Genomic DNA, 17,385 nt, shown 5'->3' with positions numbered 1-17,385 from the left:
CTTTATAGAATCTCACTTCCCGTTGGAGCTTCGATGTTGGATCCATTCAAAGAACTCAAAATGGGATCCGGTCTAATCATGATGATGTCCAAGTCCAACCCTTTTGCACCCGACCCGTATGTATCCAACTCATTTGTAGCTCATCCACTCTGTCTTTCGGGTCAAACAAGGCTTGGAAGTGGTGTATGTTGGATCCAACTCATTTGTATCTAACAACGGGTTATGCGTTTTTGGCATGACCGGGTGGATGAACATGGACCAAGGTAATGCATACTTAATCTGGATCCGATTGTTGAGAGCGAGAGAGATTTTTTTCCATTTTAAGGTATTTTAATAATGAAAAAAATAAACGGGTTTATCTTTTATTGAGTGAGAGATTCACTCTGCCAATGCAAATTTACATAAAGGTCCACAAAACTATTTTTCCCAATGAGTAGAAAGTTTAGGAGAAACTCAAATTGTACAATTTTTTTTAGTTAATTACTTTTTGATTCTACTGACAAAGAATAAGGGTGGATAACCCTTTTAATTTATTACCTTTTGGCCGGCCCTTGCTATCGGACAGGTTTGGGTTAAGGTTTTAGGCCCATGTTGGTTAGCTATCAAACTTAAACCGACTCGTTATATGCATGGATCGAGCTTGGGTTGGCCCACAGGTTACTAGGCCGGCCGATTGGCCTGAGCTATCTATTAATTTTTTAATAATATATATATTTTTTTAAAATAACTAATTGCATAATAACTTAAAAACCATTAATATTTATCTAATTAATTTAATAATTTTATTAAAATTAACCTACAAATGAGTTTGAGTCAGGTCGAACTCGACCCACTTCACATTTGGCTCATTGGCCGATGGGCCTAGTCATGAGCTGTTCTTCAAACTCGAGCTTGTTCCAAAACCGAGTCTATTAGCAAATGAGCCGGGCCACACTTAAAACCCGATGGACCAAGCTCCAAACTGGCTTGGCCCAATGCCCACCCTTACAAAAGAAAGAGGCTCTACGTTTAACGTGGATGAGTGTGAGCATTGGGCAGTGCGTGTGCACTCCTAAAAGGAAGGGTGTCGTTGTGAAAATAAACAAAAAAATCTCATGAAATAAAATTTTGGCAATTTGATGGTGCTCCCTCGTATTTGGCTTTTTTTCCGAGGGTGTGATTGAAAAAAAAAGTAAGAGGCCTTATCTTTTGTCTGAAACTGGAAAAAAATGATTTCCTCTTAAATGGAGGTAAAAATGATTTCTCATGGAGGTCAGACTGGACCACTCGTACCATCTCTCTCTCTCTCTCTCGGGGTTCATTTTTGAAGCCACCACGTGCCTCACTGATTCTCGCAACGTGAGGTCCAGCGAGAGGTCGGGGAGGAAAGGGAGAGAGAGATAGAGAGAGAGGGAAACACTCGAAAAAATAAAAACTTTCAGGTAGATCGCTCCTCGGTATATGCCCTCCGTCTCTATAAATCGGAGGCCTGCAGCTCTCTTCACGCATCGCTCTCCAGGCAGTTCGCTCGGCAATGCCGCACGCCTAGTGGCTGTTTTCCGTCGACCTCCTTCTTCTTCGAGCATTGCCTTCGCTTACGGTGAGGTCCGTGCTTACAGCATCGCTCTTACTTCCAGTTATCTTCTAGGGTTTAGAGTTTTTCTATTCTCTGGTTACTGGTTAGATTTTTCAATCGGGCCTTCTTTTTGGATATCTCTCTGCTTTTGATGTTCGCTCTTGGCCCAGAAGCCATGGTTTAGTGTTTTCTCTTCTCTGGTTAGTTTTTCTTTGAAAACATTGGCCTGGAGTTTCGATGAGAAAGAAAGAGCGGCATTTTTTAGTGTTTCCTTTTGAATCGGGCCTCCTTTCAGATTTCTCTCTGCTTTTGAGGTTTCTGCTCGTTTGATATGACGAATGCGAGTAAAAAAGTTTTAAGTTTTCGTGAGTTTTCAAAAGAAATCTGCTTTCTGTGGACCTTTTGGGTGTTTCTCGGTCTTCCGCTGGTCTATTCTCAAGAAAATCCGTGTTTCTCTCTGCGGGAACAGTTTTGTGTTTTATTTTAGAGTTTCTTTCTTGGATGATTGGATCTAGTCCGTTTGAGGGAATCTTTGTGCGTTTGAGCTTCATGTTCGCTTCCTTTGAGAACGTGAGTGAAAATCTGAGTTCTTTTCTTTTGAATCTCAGTGTTTTTGCCTTCGATGCAGGTGAATATGGATTTTCAGCACTATTTCTAGTGTCTCCTTTCTGGATCGACTCTGCTTTTGGAAATATGTGTCTTTCGTGTGGAGAATGTTGAAAGCTTTTGAGTTTTCGCTTGTATTTTAGCACTTCGCCTTCCAATTTGGGGTTGTTGTCTGGCGATACCTTTGTTGTTTCTTGCTTGCTGATTCCCGAGGTTTCACTTTCGTTTCATGATGACCTTAAAGTGGATGATGTTCTTAGCCATTCTTCCTTTGTATGGAGTTTATGATTTCTATTTCGTGGTCGATCCAGAGAATGGTATTTCACTGTGTGAAATATGAATCTTCATGTTTGGCTTGAAGTCTGGAGTTTTATATTTGCGATCTTTTCATTTTCTGTATATTTTGCATGTTTCCTTCTGTGAGTTGACCTTCTTCGTCAGTTGTTTCTCTGTTTTTCTCTTGTTAATGGTTAACTTTCATTTTCTGAGATAATGTGGCTCAAGATATTACCCTCTGCTCGAGTTTTAGGTTCTATAGTTTTGTGGTTTTTGGTTTCCTGGTAGGAAAAGGAGTTTTCGAGTCATGCTCAGAACGGTCTGCTTTATTTTTGTGTGCTTCTTCCGTTTACAGTTTCTTGATCTGGGGTTTTTGCTCTCCTTTGTTAGGTTTCTATGAAACCTGTTTTTTGATGTTTGAAAAAAAAGGAAAAATTTGGAGTGCTTCAAACTCCGAATTAACATTTTATAACCTTATCTCCCTGTTGTTGGTCTCGTATCCATTTAAACAAGAATTTTCAACTTACCTGAATCTAATCCATCGACTTTTGAAAATGTTGTGAAGTAAGATGGGATTTGAAGCTTCTTAGAGTTTCTTTCTCCAGTCGATCTCTATTTAAGTTTATCCATTTTCGTTAGTCTGATATGGTAATCTTGAGTAGTTTCATTCCATTCTATTCCAAATGTGTCTTGATTTATCATCTTGAACTGTGCGGTCTAATCTGTTCTCTTTCTCTTCCATACTAAGCAACATTTGAAATTCCGTTCTACCTGGCGAGTTTCTTGCAAGTGGTGTATTTGCTCGTTGCTTTATATATGATCTACCTGGACAATGTTGCTCTTTTTAAGTGGTTTAACATTTTCTTCACATAACCTCTGATTTTGGGTATCCGTCTTCATTTTAAGTGGTTTTGACTTACGGACCAAAAAGAGAGCTTTCATGTTGCTTAGTTTGAGTGTTAGTCTCTTGATTTATTGCTTCATCACTTGTTCTTTTATTTATTTATACTAAGAAAAGCTACTATTCACATCCAAGTTGTCACCTGTGTAACCAATGTGGATCATATTTTTGAAAATATCATGATCTTCTTAGCGGGTTTTCAAAATTTTGCCTATTTTGAACATATCACTTTTTATCATGATACTAATGCCACAAAACACTTGTTGTGTTCTTATTTGTAGTTGTATACTTTAATTGTTGTTTTATACTCTTAATATTTATAGATGCTGGTAATTTATTTGAGAGTTTCCATAAAAACAAAAAAGTTTTAATATCACGAGATTTTTGAGATTTTTCCAATACTGAGGTTTGTGACATTGGTTCAAACCTAATGTGTAAAGTTCAATGAAATTTCAGTTTTTCTTGGGTATTCTTGTTTGGATGTTGCTTTGTTTCTGACTGTTTGTCGGATTTATGGTTGAGACTTGTTTTGGGCTATTACAGTGAGAGTCGATCTGTCTCTAAATATTGATTTGACCTACAGGAAGCAGGGATAGGTCCCCGTGGTGCCTGATCTAGTGTTCTATAGGCGCCTAATTTCAACTTCAATTTTTCTTTTTTTATTAGTTCACAAGTCTGTTTATTTTTGGAAATCTGATTCATGAGAAGAGTATCCCTTGGAATTTTTTTCTACAGGGATCTGCTGTTCTTGGTAGGAAACTGCACAAAGTTAGCCACATCTTGTCCTGTACCTTTAAGATTGTGATTTATATCTAGTTTTTTTCTTCATCGATCAGTCATTGATTTTATGCCTTTGTGTACTTAAGAGTTTGTAGTCTTGCTACCATTTCTTTTTCCCAGTTTGCTGGCAGTGTGCTTAATGACTTGCCCTCATAATTTTGGGGATTTTCTTTTTGTTGGTCTTCTCATCCTTTTCTAATTAAAAATGTCATAGTAGATTGTTTACTTTGTCTACATTTTCTTATTTAAGTTTTGAGAAACATGCTACTATGACAATGAAATTCATGCTCACCTGCTTGACTGGACTCTGTCCCTGTCAGCCTGCAGTACATCAGAATGAATCTGAACCAGCATCTCTCAAAGGTTCCTGAAGGTCGGGTTTTGACCTTGATTGACCTCATCGACTTGTTTACAATCATGTGGACCAAGATTAGGATCGACGGAGTAGTAGTTTCTGAGACTGGCTTCTTTAGTGGAGTTTGCTTCTACTGGATTTGATGTTCATATTTTTTGGGTGTAAATTATAACAAAGAAGTGATGGTCATCTTTGGATATGTAGTCACTTCTAGGGTCCGTATGTTTCATACCCATGGAAGGGAATGCTCTTTCACGGGAATCACATGATATTCTAAGCCAGCTCAGCTTTTCCTTGAAAATTCCTTTCTCACCGGGTGGTGTGAAGGGATTTTCATGGGAAATGAGGAAGCGAGAAAAGCTGGGGGCCACTAGGGACAGCGTGGACTTCTCCTGTGTACCTTTTGGTGTTGTTTCATCCGTGGTTGGAAGGATTGCCAGCGTGGCATGAAACAAACAGGCCCTTACTGAGTTCTGCTTGACTTCTTGGGCTTTTTGCTGCACACTGGCTTCCTTTTCTTCCTTTCAAGAAATGCATTGTGAGAAAAAACCTGAACAGCCTTTATCTTAGAGCTAGAATCTGTCACATAACCTAACGCTTAATGTTTGACATAGTCTTCTGCTTTTGTTTTTTTATAGCCCACAATCTGCCAGGATGTCTGATTTGGAGAAGCCACTGCGCCCAAAGAGGAAGAAGATTTGGGTGGACTACTTTGTCAAAGTCCGTTGGATCATTGTCATATTTGTGGTTCTTCCCATTTCCTTTACCATCTACTTTCTCACCTATCTAGGAGATGTGAGATCTGAATGGAAGTCCTACAAGCGCCGGCAGAAGGAGCATGACGAAAATGTGAAGAAAGTGGTGAATCGTTTGAAGCAGAGGAATCCATCAAAAGATGGCCTTGTGTGCACAGCTAGGAAACCGTGGATTGCAGTTGGCATGAGAAATGTTGACTACAAACGTGCTCGGCATTTTGAGGTTGATCTTTCTGCATTCAGAAACATTCTTGAGATTGATAAAGAAAGGATGATAGCACGCGTTGAGCCGCTGGTCAATATGGGTCAGATTACAAGGGCAACCGTCCCCATGAACCTTTCACTCGCTGTAGTTGCAGAGCTTGATGATCTCACTGTTGGAGGTCTTATCAACGGGTATGGCATTGAAGGAAGCTCACATGTTTATGGCCTCTTTTCTGATACAGTTGTTGCTTATGAAATTGTGCTAGCGGATGGGCGATTGGTCAGAGCTACAAAGGACAATGAGTACTCTGACCTTTTCTATGCAATTCCGTGGTCTCAGGGAACACTAGGACTCTTGGTTTCAGCAGAAATTAAACTTATTCCCGTAAAGGAATACATGAGGCTAACATATAAACCAGTCGTGGGGAATCTGCAGGAGCTTGCTCAGGCTTATGCAGATTCGTTTGCACCCAGAGATGGTGATCAAGACAACCCTGCAAAGGTTCCTGATTTTGTCGAAGCCATGATTTATTCACCCACAGAAGGTGTGTTTATGACTGGAAGGTATGCATCCAAAGAGGAAGCTAAGAAGAAGGGGAATGTGATCAATTGTGTTGGATGGTGGTTCAAGCCATGGTTTTACCAGCACGCACAGACGGCTCTAAAAAGGGGTGAGTTTGTGGAGTATATTCCAACTAGGGAGTATTATCACAGGCACACTCGTTGTTTGTATTGGGAAGGAAAGCTAATCCTCCCGTTCGCGGATCAATGGTGGTTCAGATGGACTCTTGGATGGCTCATGCCCCCCAAGGTTTCACTTCTCAAGGCCACCCAGGGTGAAGCTATTAGGAACTATTACCATGAAATGCATGTGATTCAGGACATGCTGGTTCCTCTATACAAAGTGGGGCCTGCCCTTGAGTGGGTTCACCGGGAGATGGAGGTAAATTTCTAGTCTTTGTTTCAGCAATTGCCTCTTCCTTTCTTTTCTGGTATCTGATTTTCTGATCTTTTTCCAATTATTGTTTTTCTCCTTCATTTATCTGGCGTGAGACAAGTAATGCCTTCTATTTTCATGTCGCGCAAAATGTTGACACAAAATTTGGTTTCTTAAAATTTGTGATTCATTAGAGAATATCATGTCACTGAAGTTGGTTTCTTTGAAATATGGTTTTCTTTCTGCCATATCTCGAATTTGCATACTTATCGTTTTGTTGTTTTTGGTCTTGAATCTAGTGAAATGCGTCCCTTTCGCTGATCATAGTAGCCATAAATGTCGTTCTAGGTCTATCAGCAAGGGAAAATCATGAAATAAAGTTGTTTTATCAGGAAAATATTGGGAAAATCTCGGTATATGGTTCAAAATTATAGAGAAAACAAATAAAGAATCATTAAAATCACAATAATACCATGATATATCGGAAATATGCAAGATTTTGCAATTTTTGTGATATGTTTGGGATTTCATTACCTTGTGAAAATCTCAGGAAAATGTTGTGATTTTCAAAACCTGTGTGGTATTTGTAACGATGTTATCGATGGTGGTTTAGATGGGTTCTTTTTTTCATGTACAAAGTGAAACAAAATTTTCCCTGCTACACCGCATCCAGCCGGCCATGCCTTGGTCTAAGATTCTCTATTGGCTCAGGTGTACCCCATCTGGCTGTGCCCGCATAGGTTGTTCAAGCTTCCGGTGAAGACCATGGTCTACCCTGAGCATGGTTTTGAGCACTATCGCAGGCAAGGAGACACTGACTACGCTCAGATGTTCACGGATGTGGGTGTCTACTATGCACCTGGACCTGTTTTTCGAGGAGAAGAATTCGATGGAGCAGAAGCGGTGCGCCGCATGGAATTATGGCTGATAGAGAACAGCTGCTACCAGCCGCAGTACGCCGTCTCTGAGCTGACTGAGAAGAACTTTTGGCGAATGTTTGATGCTACCCACTATGAGAAGTGCCGGAGGAAGTATGGAGCTGTGGGCACCTTCATGAGCGTCTACTACAAGTCAAAGAAGGGGAGGAAGACGGAGAAGGAGGTCCAGGAAGCGGAGCAGCAGCAGCTGGATACACCGTATGCAGAGATCGATCAGCCGGCCGACTGATTCTTTCCCTGTCCAGGATACATGAATTTTGTGGTTGGATCTTCATCCTCTTGAGTGTCATCTCTCTCCCTTTTTTGCTTTTCTAGTTGGCTTCTGCTGTATCTGTTTGAACCCCTTTTCTCCTTGCTTTTTGGCCGGTCAGACTTGATAATTCCATCTTGCTTCTATTGCATGAAATATCTGAACCTATCTCTGCTCCATGCTTTCCGGTTCTGTTGAAACTGTTCCCCCTGCTTTTCGTTTAGATGGTGTTTTGTTTTCTTGCACAACAGATTGTCATGAGAACCGTTCGCCAGCCAATTGGTTGTTTTAGAGACAGGGCTCTGGACACTACAGCTCTCGGATGTAGTTCATGTTTTTTTTTCAAATGAGCCTGCTTGGTTCGTCTAGCTTGGGCTTGTCATGAGCTCTGGTTTGGCTTGGTTCATTGTGAGAGTAATCCATTCTTCAACAATTAAAGCTCGGTTCATTCAGCTGGTTTACCAGCCCTTGCCATTGTTCTGTGACACTGGGGGACAATTTGGTAGGGGTGAATCTTTCCTACTCATTATTGGCATTACACGAACCGTTGGCTGAATTCATGGTAGGTTTGGTTGGTGGTAGGGATCATGAAATTGGCCGTGCCTCGATGAGCCAGATTAAGTCCTTTTGGGATTCTTACATGTAGAACGTCTGTTTCCACGATTCCTTTTACTGCATTTGTTATTACCATGTAAATGCAAGGTCTTGTTTCAACTTTACTTTATTGGATGTCATTCCAATCCAGATTCGTATTCAGATTTAGGGTTGCAAACTGGTCGGATTCAGGAAGCCTTTCCTGGATCCGAACCAATCCGACTTCCCAATGTATTTTGGGATCCGAAATCCGAGCTGTTTGCATCCCTATTCAGATTCATCTCATACAATTCGGGTATTGATTCCAACCAAACCTGATACAACTCTTATCCGATCCATTTGCACCCCTATCAGTTGGGACCCTAGTGGCGCATTGGTTGGCTCAGATTCAGGGACATGGCCAGTGGTCGATGACTCCTTGGTGTGTGTGTGTGTGTGTGTGTGAGAGAGAGAGAGAGAGAGAGAGAGAGAGAGAGAGAGAGAGAGAGAGAGAGAGAGAGATTTCATGGTCACTGAGCCTTAGCATTCGGATGGTTTTACAACAAAACGTGCAGCGTCACTGCAGTAGTCATAGACCATGTATCTTTTGCGCACCCACTTTAGCTGGCGCACCTGGTGCGGGCTTAGCACGGCCATAGCTGGCTGGTCCCACCAAGACCCGGATCCATCTGTGCACTTTGCTGGGGAATCACCGGACTCTGGCAAGATTTTGCAAGCATCAATCTCAAATCCCTGGAATTCAGACACGAAGGGAGCGTTGCTCCAGTTGGTCTTCACCCTCCCTCCTTGTGTGGCCCAGTCATCAGCGTTCCACACTGATCCATATACTGACATTGGTTGGTTTTCAGGGAAAGGAAGTCCGGTCACGGGCTGGTTTGTTAATGCTCGGATCGGAATTCTGTCCACCATGAACCTGAGAGTTGCATGTGATCGGTACAAAGTCAGTAAATTCATTTACCATACCGTGCTAGATCCAGTTTTGTAACAATAAAATGACATCCATTTTTTCCTCGAAAACAAAAAATGCTGGATCCTTTCAAAATCACGCTGACTAGGGATGTCAACGGGTCAGGCTCGGATATCATATCCAACCCAATCTAAGCCCTGATATGTGGGTATGGACATAAAAAATACCAATCCGAAATTTATTCGGATGGATTTGAGCCTGTACCAATTAACATGTGGATCAGGCTTGGGATGTGATTTTTGCTGGATACCTGACCTGACCAGGTCAACTCGAGTGTTTTCTTATATATTTTTATAACAAAAAAAATTGAAATAATGTAGTTGGGATGTGGGATGTGATTTTCTCAATCGGGCATAACCCAAACCCTAACCTGAATCCGAGTGCAAGCTTGTTTTTTGGGTGGGTTTGGGTGCACCCTGGTGGTTGAATGTCAGACCAATTTGCTGAGAAATTGGATGAATCCCTATTTCTTCATCTCGTGAAGAGCTTGTTCAACTCATAAAAATAGGCTTCCCCAGCCAAACATGAAAACGTGTTTGCTTAGCTGCGCATTGCTGAGATAAGCTTGTTAAGTAATAATAAACCGTGTTCAAACTAGTTTTTTTTTTCTCTGAGCAACGGGGAAACCACCCCCGGGATCAGAGACCTAGTTTGGCTGTCTATTACTTCTGCACTTACGGTCACTTTCCCGATGGTGTAAACCTGTGACACATCCCTGGCCCCCTAGGGAGTGACCTTGCTTTGGCACTATCAAGGCACATAATACCCTTGCCTCTTATATGCAAGGCTTGACGCCCATGGAAATAGAACCCTGACCACCCGTCTAGCAGCTAAGCCCCCTACTACTATGCCACCAACAGCTCATATAAACTAGTGGTGCAAGCAGAACTGCAATTCTGCCCAATACCTACTTTCCAAACATGAACAAGGTAAAGCAATGCATCAGGTGTGGTTCGGCCATTACAGAATTTGATGTCTATTCCACAGGAATGAGTAAGAGTGGAAATCCTTTGTAGGGTCGAACCATAGGTAGTGGCGCTGCTCTCTGTTTCCAGTGCCGTTGATGTATATATTGGTCTGAACTATATACGGTTGGCCGGAAATGTTGCCGAGAAATTCGAAGTCAAGCTCGTCGTGTTCTTGACCATCCGATGACATCTGCATTTTCATTTTTTCCATGTACCAGTATCAAAATTATTCCATGGACTTAAATTGAAGTTCTATGATTAATCTATGTGCATGGAGGAAGAGCAAAGGAGCAAACTGCATATCTGCCAATTCTTAAATTATTGACAGTTATGTTACATATAGAACCTGATTAATTCTTGGGTCACATTGTGAACAAAGGAGATCTCAGAGGATATGATGCCAATCATGTTTGATATTCTTAGGTAGGGTTGTCAATGGATCGGGTTTGTATCATGCACCCAACCCAACCTAAAACCAAATACCCAGGTATGGGCATAGAAAACGCCAACCTGAACTCGACCCAAGTAATTAATATGTGGGTTTGGTATGATTTATGTTTTGTCAGATATCCAACCCGGCTAGGCTTGGCAGAGCATTTTATTTGTATTTTTTTTAGCAAATATACACATTTTAGAAGCTCTTTGAAATATACGGATCGGATTTGCAATTTCGCTTTGTTGACCCAAACCTAAGCTTGTCACAAACCCGACCCTGGCTGCTTGTTATTGGTAGGTTTGGTGCACCCTAATGGGTTGTATATCCGACACGTTGACAGCAGGTATGCCCACATTGTGCAAACTTTGGACTTTCCAGTGTGCCATAAATAAGCTATAACTGGGCTGGATCCTGGTGGATCGGAATCCGAATGCATTACATACACTTTAGCTGGATCCCACAGAATCTAAACAGATGGGTTCAAGTCCACTTGAAAAATATCTTGGCTCCTTAGTGGTGAAACAGGTCTGCAAATATATGTCACAAATATCAACAATATTCTGAAAATATCATGATCTTAATCGTGATATTCTGAAAGGCTGATTCATGTCCAAAAACAGAAAACATGATATTCTCAAAACATCACCTATTTTGAAATTATCGCATTTTTATCCTGATCTCAACACAAATACAATATTTTTTTTACATGTTATAATTTCTTTAGGATTGCATCTTTCACATAATTTATGTATGCCGATATTGTCAAGATATTTTCTAAAAAAAGGGTTATATTTACCATCAGATTTTCCCCGCCAAGATTTTCATCGAAAACGATATTTGTGACATTGCTGAAAATGAACTCCCGTTTTCGTATATAGGCAAAATGCAAATGAAAACCTCTTTACCTTCGGTCAAGGTCACTTTGCCAAGTCTAGAACAACTAAAATTCATTGATCAAAATCCCATTTATCTGATGGATCCGGGTTTGGATGAAATTATTGGCAAGTTAGAAAAAAAAGCTGTTTTTTCTTATTTTTACTCGAGGAAACCACCTCGGCTAAGATCATAGATCTAGTCGTACTGGCTCTGCCTGCTGTACTTAAAACTCCGAGGGCTTACCCCTCGCCTCCGGGGAGTCACCACCTTCGGCTTGCGTAGGGGATGACGTTAAGCAGTTAAAGAAAGTCTAAAAGCAAATGCAGAGAAGAGAATTGAGATATTGAGTGGCGATTAATCTTACATAGAATGCAGTCACCGTTCCAGCAGAGTCACCTTCAATGAGCTTTATCTGAACTGTGGTGCTGCCAAAAAGATATTTGCTTTTCGAAGCAAATCCACAACCTTCAAATAACAACAACAGCAGTATCATCAGAGGCCTAGTTTCTTAAGCCATGCTTAATAAGCAAGTATGCTTAACAATAATATTGGTTAAAAAGAAGCAACGTAGAAAATGGTGGATGGCGAAAAGGCTTGGCACTTTATCACACACCCACACAAAAGTAAGAAGATCCTTTTCCTTCTTTTTTAAAAGAATGAAGATCCGTTTTTGTTGATTGCAGATGCCACGAGCTCTTATGTTTGCCAATGCAAATGGAAATTCTATTATTCCCCATGAGAGAGAGAGAGAGAGAGAGCGCTATATAATTGTAATGGTAATGGTAATGATGTAGAACGTTTCAGTGCCTATATTGTGAAATATGAGAGCCTAGAGAGAGAGAGAGAGAGTAGCACCAACCAGAGGAATTGTCCAGCTCGAGCTTGATCAGGTCCCCATCGTACACCATATGATCGGGCGCCCAGCTCGGCTGGAAAAGCTCGTCAAACCCGGTGGAGCCCACCGGCGACAAGCACAAACACAGCAGTACGGCAGTCATGTACAGCACTAACTCTGAGGGCTTCACCACCCTAACACTCCCCATCTCTCTTCCCCTCCCTTCCAATGGCTCCACACAAGCACACAACGTTGCACCATTCTCTCTTCAAGCAAGCGAAATATATAGGCGTGATTTGTCTACGTCACGTGCCACGTGTGAGAAATGCCACGTCATTACACGTGATGATGTGGATGGCACTATTGGTGGACGGGGCTAACTCGCCCACGGAATCCTTTAAGCTGTCCTCCACTCGTCCAGTGATGACGTCATCATCCCTTGGACTGTTCAAGAGTTTTTTTTTATTTTTTATAATTAATTAAGTTTAGTAGGTTATTTACCTGCCCACAAGGGCTGTGCTCATCCGGTAGGAGTGACTTGTGAATGTCACCAAGTTGACTGGATGTCACAAGTTCGAACGAAGCCCACTGGTGGGGTTAAGCTGGGTGTACTCCCCCGGTGAGTAGAGGAGCTCTTAAAGGTTTTACCAACTGAAGGCCAGCCAATGTACGATCGGTGGAAGGTTCACAAACTTACATTTCTATCCGCAACAGGAGACACTTCAACCTAACTGACACACTTTCAAGTTCATGAACAATGTTCACGTTTTGCAAGCCAAGAATGCCTTTAGCGTTAACTCTAGTTTAACTTGCCACCAAATTTTCTAGTAGTGAAATTCGTGATCTTAGAAAGGGAATGACCAAGACTTGGAAAGATCACCCTAAGACTGGAACCCTTTGACAGAAGGGTGATTTTTTGTGTAAATCAAAACAAATATTGTTTTAATGAACATATAGGGGTCTGCCTAACCCCAGCTTGACTATAAAAAAAAAAATAGTGATCTTAGTCATTTTTTGCGTGATGCCCAAACAAAAATCGTAGGTCTTGTAAACAAAAAAAGAAATACACTGCACTGCAGAAGAGTGGCATTATCCTAATGAGATATAGGTTCCTGGTGACACCTTAATGATTGGGTTCTATCCAATATTATAGAGTTCTTGTTGAGTTCATCTCAAAGACTTCTTAACGCATTGTTAGTGGCGTGTAACTTATGGATTTGTTTAGTCCTCCACAGAGTCTCAAATGAGCATACACATGCGCGCATGCTTGCAAAATGCATATACAATTCAAGCAAAAGATTCCATTATGGACGACTAGGGTGTGACCAATCTACTATATATTTAGGGTTTTATGCCTCTCTCTCTCTCTCTATCTCTATCTATCTATCTATATATATATATATATAGAAAAGAAGGATAAATGTGGCTCAAGTAGTGATGTAGCTTTTGTTTTTCAAATGCTTTGTAGGTGATGATGCAAAGCGTAAACTAATAATGGTACCAGTAAATTAACTAAGCTTTCTACACCAGTGGGATGGCCTCCAGCTCCAGGGTGGGAATAAAATTCCATGCAGTCTCCTTTCAATCATTGTCCTCTTAGTTGACGTTGAGAAGCATGAAAAATTCTTATATAAAAAAGAATTTGCCTACGAGCAGTTTTGATATGATCATTTGAAAAATTTTCACTTGTTTGTGTAGCATGAGAAAAATAAAATAAAAAATATTAAAAAAATGAATTCATTCAAAATTGACACAAAATTAGCACTCAAAATTTGGTGGTCTCCTTCTCAAAAGCGCATAAAAATAAAAGGATAACCACTTTGCTGGTTTACAGGTGTTCCAAATCTTACTAAATAGTTCAAGATGCCAAAGGCCAAGCCCGAAGATAGTCATCACACGAACACTGCCCTTTCACGATGAAAACTAGCATCCTCTTCATGGGGAGTTGAACTAATAAAAACTGTGACAAAGATTATTCTGTTTGATATTGTCTAATTCGTCCAAAATCGCATTTCACTACCAACATCCATTATAAAAAAATAGTCAGATAATAAAAACAAAAGAAACCAGTGAAGCCTTCCGAAAACCCAGTCGTCATAAGTTGTCCTGTCATCTTTATTCGCCAATCCTTCTCACCGATTACATATTTGACCGAAACAATACGAAGACAGCGAAACAACTCAATGTAGATGCCTAATGCATTTTTCAATTGGTAATGAACTCAACATAACGAAGATTCCTAAACAAAACCCTTCTAGAGTTTACAGAAAAATCTGAGGAGAAGACTCGAAAAACTTCACACTCAAGGCATCAAAAACAGAAAAAAACGAGGACCGAAATAGATTTTTTGTTACCTAATCCAGTGAGGGCGAAGAGACGAAAGAAAGAGAGGGCTCTCTTTCTCAGATCGAGAGACCTGAAAATGGTGGGTGGGAGGAAGATGGAGATGAGAGAGAGCTTCAAATATAAAATTTTCTCTTGGTAGGAAACATTCTTCCACCCTTAGTTGGAGGAATGTTTTCTATAAAAAATTATACTTTTTAGAAAAATTCTATCAAAGAAAATTTCTCTCATTTAGAACGGTCATAAAATTCCTACTTTTTTCTTTCTTGCCTTTATTTTTCCTACCTTTTTCTCAGTTCCAAACATGCCCTTAGATTAGCATGAAACAGTAAGAAAACAGTCTGCTGTTTCTTGCATGGAAAGCTAGCGTCTTTGGATTTACTCTTTTAATGGGATGCGCAATGGCAGTTCATGCTATAGTTATCTAGTTTGGATTAGTCTCAAAACCAGATTGGATTCTATTAGAAGTTAATGTTAGTATTTTGGATTTGAATAGGATCTTTTTGGATTTGGATCGAATCCAGATCCATTTTCTCTAACTAATGGTTATGGATGTTAAATATGCGGCGATTTGAAATAGGTATAAGTCCCATTTAGTCATGGGCTTATCTGTTTCTGTTAATCAGTTACGAGAAAATCTTATAAATGAACTTGCATGCAGTTCATCCGATTCTCTAAAGGTTTTCCAGAATTGGTGATCAGAGATTTTTACATACGGTTAGGTTCCCTGCTCTATTCTTTTCATCTTGTGTCGTGACTCACCTAAGGCAGAAAAAACTAGAGGAGAAGACTCTCCCGCTTCATTCAGACGTTCGAGTTTCATCATCGAGAAATGACACAAACATCAAGTACATGCATTTTCTGTTTCTCTGTATTTTATGTTTTAGTACAGAATGCATGTACCAATTGTTTTAGTCTCTAGGGTTGATTTGACCCAACAATTAGTATCAGAGCTAGAGCTTTTCTGGACCTCTACGGTTTGCTCCTCCATCTCTGTATAAGGATAAATAGAGATGGGAAAACAGGCTGCTTTGCTAGCTCAGACAGACCAATTCTGTTCTTGAAACAGAATCAGTTTTTGGTTCACTCAAGCTGAATCGGGGTTCTGGAATCCGAACCGGTCTGATACATTTTCCAATCCAGTTTTGGGAATTGTATCAGACCAGACTCGTTTCGGATCAGGTAGTAAACCGAATCGGGTCAAGGTTTTGAACCAGATCGGTTCACAGATTGGATCCAAACCTGTATCGGGTCTGGGCGAATCTCCTGTGACCGACACCACTCGTGTCGAGTTACTGTGATTTTCCAGATTCTTTTTTGCGTTGGTTGTCGGCAAAAATCCCATGCGGGTTTCTAGTAGGGGTGGCAATCGGGTCGGGTTGGCGGGTCGGGTTGGCGTGTCAGCATACCTCAACCCGAACCCGACCCGTTTATTAAACGGGTCGGCTGTGGCAAACACGAACCTGACCCGTTTAATAAACGGGTAACCCGACACGACCCGCCAACCCATTTAATAAATGGGTTGGGTCGGGTAAACGGGTTGGTTGACGGATCGGGTTGGCAGGTAGGCAGGTTGGCGGGTCAGGTTGATGGGTCGGGTTGGCGGGTTGACGGGTCGGGCAGACGGGTTGGCGGGTTGACCCACCCGCCTAACCCGTTTATTAAACGGGTCAGCCGGGTTGGCGGGTTGGCATACCCCCAACCCGAACACGACCTGTTTAATAAACGGGTTACACGGGTCGACCCGTTTATTAAACGGGTTGGCTTAAGCCCAACCCGAACCCACCTAAGAGGTGGGTTGGCGGGTCGTGTCAGAAATTGCCACCCCTAGTTTCTAGGGGATTTTCGCCAGAAAAGACGGGAAACAGGTTTTGGGTTAAACCCAAACCCTCCCGGAAATCGCAGATGGCTCTGACCGCCGACCATTTCATTGGAAAAACCCTATGTAAAAAAAATGCTTCTAGAGGGCATTTTTCTCATTTTCACCGACTTCCGCCTCTGTCACTGTATGGTGACCAGAGCTTGTCACTGTATGGTGACCGGAGCTGGGAAGGAGGTCGATTCTGGCCGGACCTACAGTCTGCACCGCGTCGGATGGCGGAAAGGGATCAGGGTTGGGTCACCGTCAGATGACAGAAGGGGGTCGGGGCTAACCAGATAAGCTCGTCGGAGCCCAATGAAACTTCTGGTTGGCAGTTTCTTCTTCTTTCTCCTGTTTTCCATTTCTCTGGAAGCCTCTAGCATGAAAGATTTCGGCAGGCTCCGCATTAGGTTCCGTCGGATGCGCCGCCATCTATTCTGCCGGGGCATCGCCGTCTTTTTCGTCTGATCCACCGGCCGCATCGTTGGATGCTTCGGAACAGAGAGAGAGAGAGAAGAGGCTTGGAGGCAGCTAGGTTTTTTCGTAAACATCATAACGATGTTTATATACTCGGGAAACCGGATCGGGTCTGGACCCGATCCGGAATACCTGATTTTCCCCGGATCTGAAAGCGATAATCGGATCGGGTTTGGACCCAATCCAGAATAATCGTTTCAACCCAAATCTGATATATAAGGCAGTGCTACAATAACGGGTCTGGGTCTGAATCCGGGTCGGTTTGTTTCAGGATCCATAGACCCAAAGTCCAAATATATCGGGTACGTCTGTCCTGAACATGTTTTTTTTGGAACAGACAGTACGTTTTGGACATCGGGAACATCTGTTCTGGACACCCTGTATGACTGTCCCAGAACCTAGTGTTCTGGAACAGACAGAACATTCGAAACAACTATTCTAAAATAGATCCATTTCTGTCTGAACAAAACG

At 41.6% G+C, this 17,385-nt stretch overlaps 2 protein-coding genes across 3 annotated transcripts; one reads left to right on the top strand and one right to left on the bottom strand.

Annotated features, from left to right (window-relative positions):
- Window positions 1-1,210: 1,210 nt before the first annotated feature.
- Window positions 1,211-7,723, top strand: LOC149832477 (delta(24)-sterol reductase). Of its 2 annotated transcripts, none has more exons than XM_090014520.1 (3): window positions 1,211-1,584; window positions 5,112-6,375; window positions 7,081-7,723. In XM_090014520.1, exons 2-3 carry the CDS (start codon window positions 5,128-5,130, stop codon window positions 7,534-7,536), a joined length of 1,704 nt encoding a protein of 567 aa, XP_089870646.1. In that variant the 5' UTR covers window positions 1,211-1,584; window positions 5,112-5,127; the 3' UTR covers window positions 7,537-7,723. The 2 variants fall into 2 exon arrangements, with proteins under 2 accessions (XP_089870646.1, XP_089870647.1); XM_090014521.1 differs by having other exon boundaries at window positions 1,260-1,579.
- Window positions 7,724-8,670: 947 nt separating this feature from the next.
- On the bottom strand, window positions 8,671-12,348 carry LOC149832476 (xyloglucan endotransglucosylase protein 6-like). The gene is made up of 4 exons (XM_090012469.1): window positions 12,258-12,348; window positions 11,763-11,863; window positions 10,083-10,276; window positions 8,671-9,064 (listed from the first exon to the last, which is right to left on the bottom strand). The coding sequence occupies exons 1-4, from the start codon at window positions 12,304-12,306 to the stop codon at window positions 8,671-8,673; spliced, it is 738 nt and encodes a 245-aa protein (XP_089868595.1). The 5' UTR covers window positions 12,307-12,348.
- Window positions 12,349-17,385: the final 5,037 nt, after the last annotated feature.

The sequence above is a fragment of the Nuphar pumila genome, chromosome 7, assembly GCF_984573655.1.
Source record: "Nuphar pumila chromosome 7, dmNupPumi1.hap1.1, whole genome shotgun sequence".
NCBI classification, from domain to species: Eukaryota; Viridiplantae; Streptophyta; class Magnoliopsida; order Nymphaeales; family Nymphaeaceae; genus Nuphar; species Nuphar pumila.
This window is presented reverse-complemented; position numbering and strand designations above follow the sequence as displayed.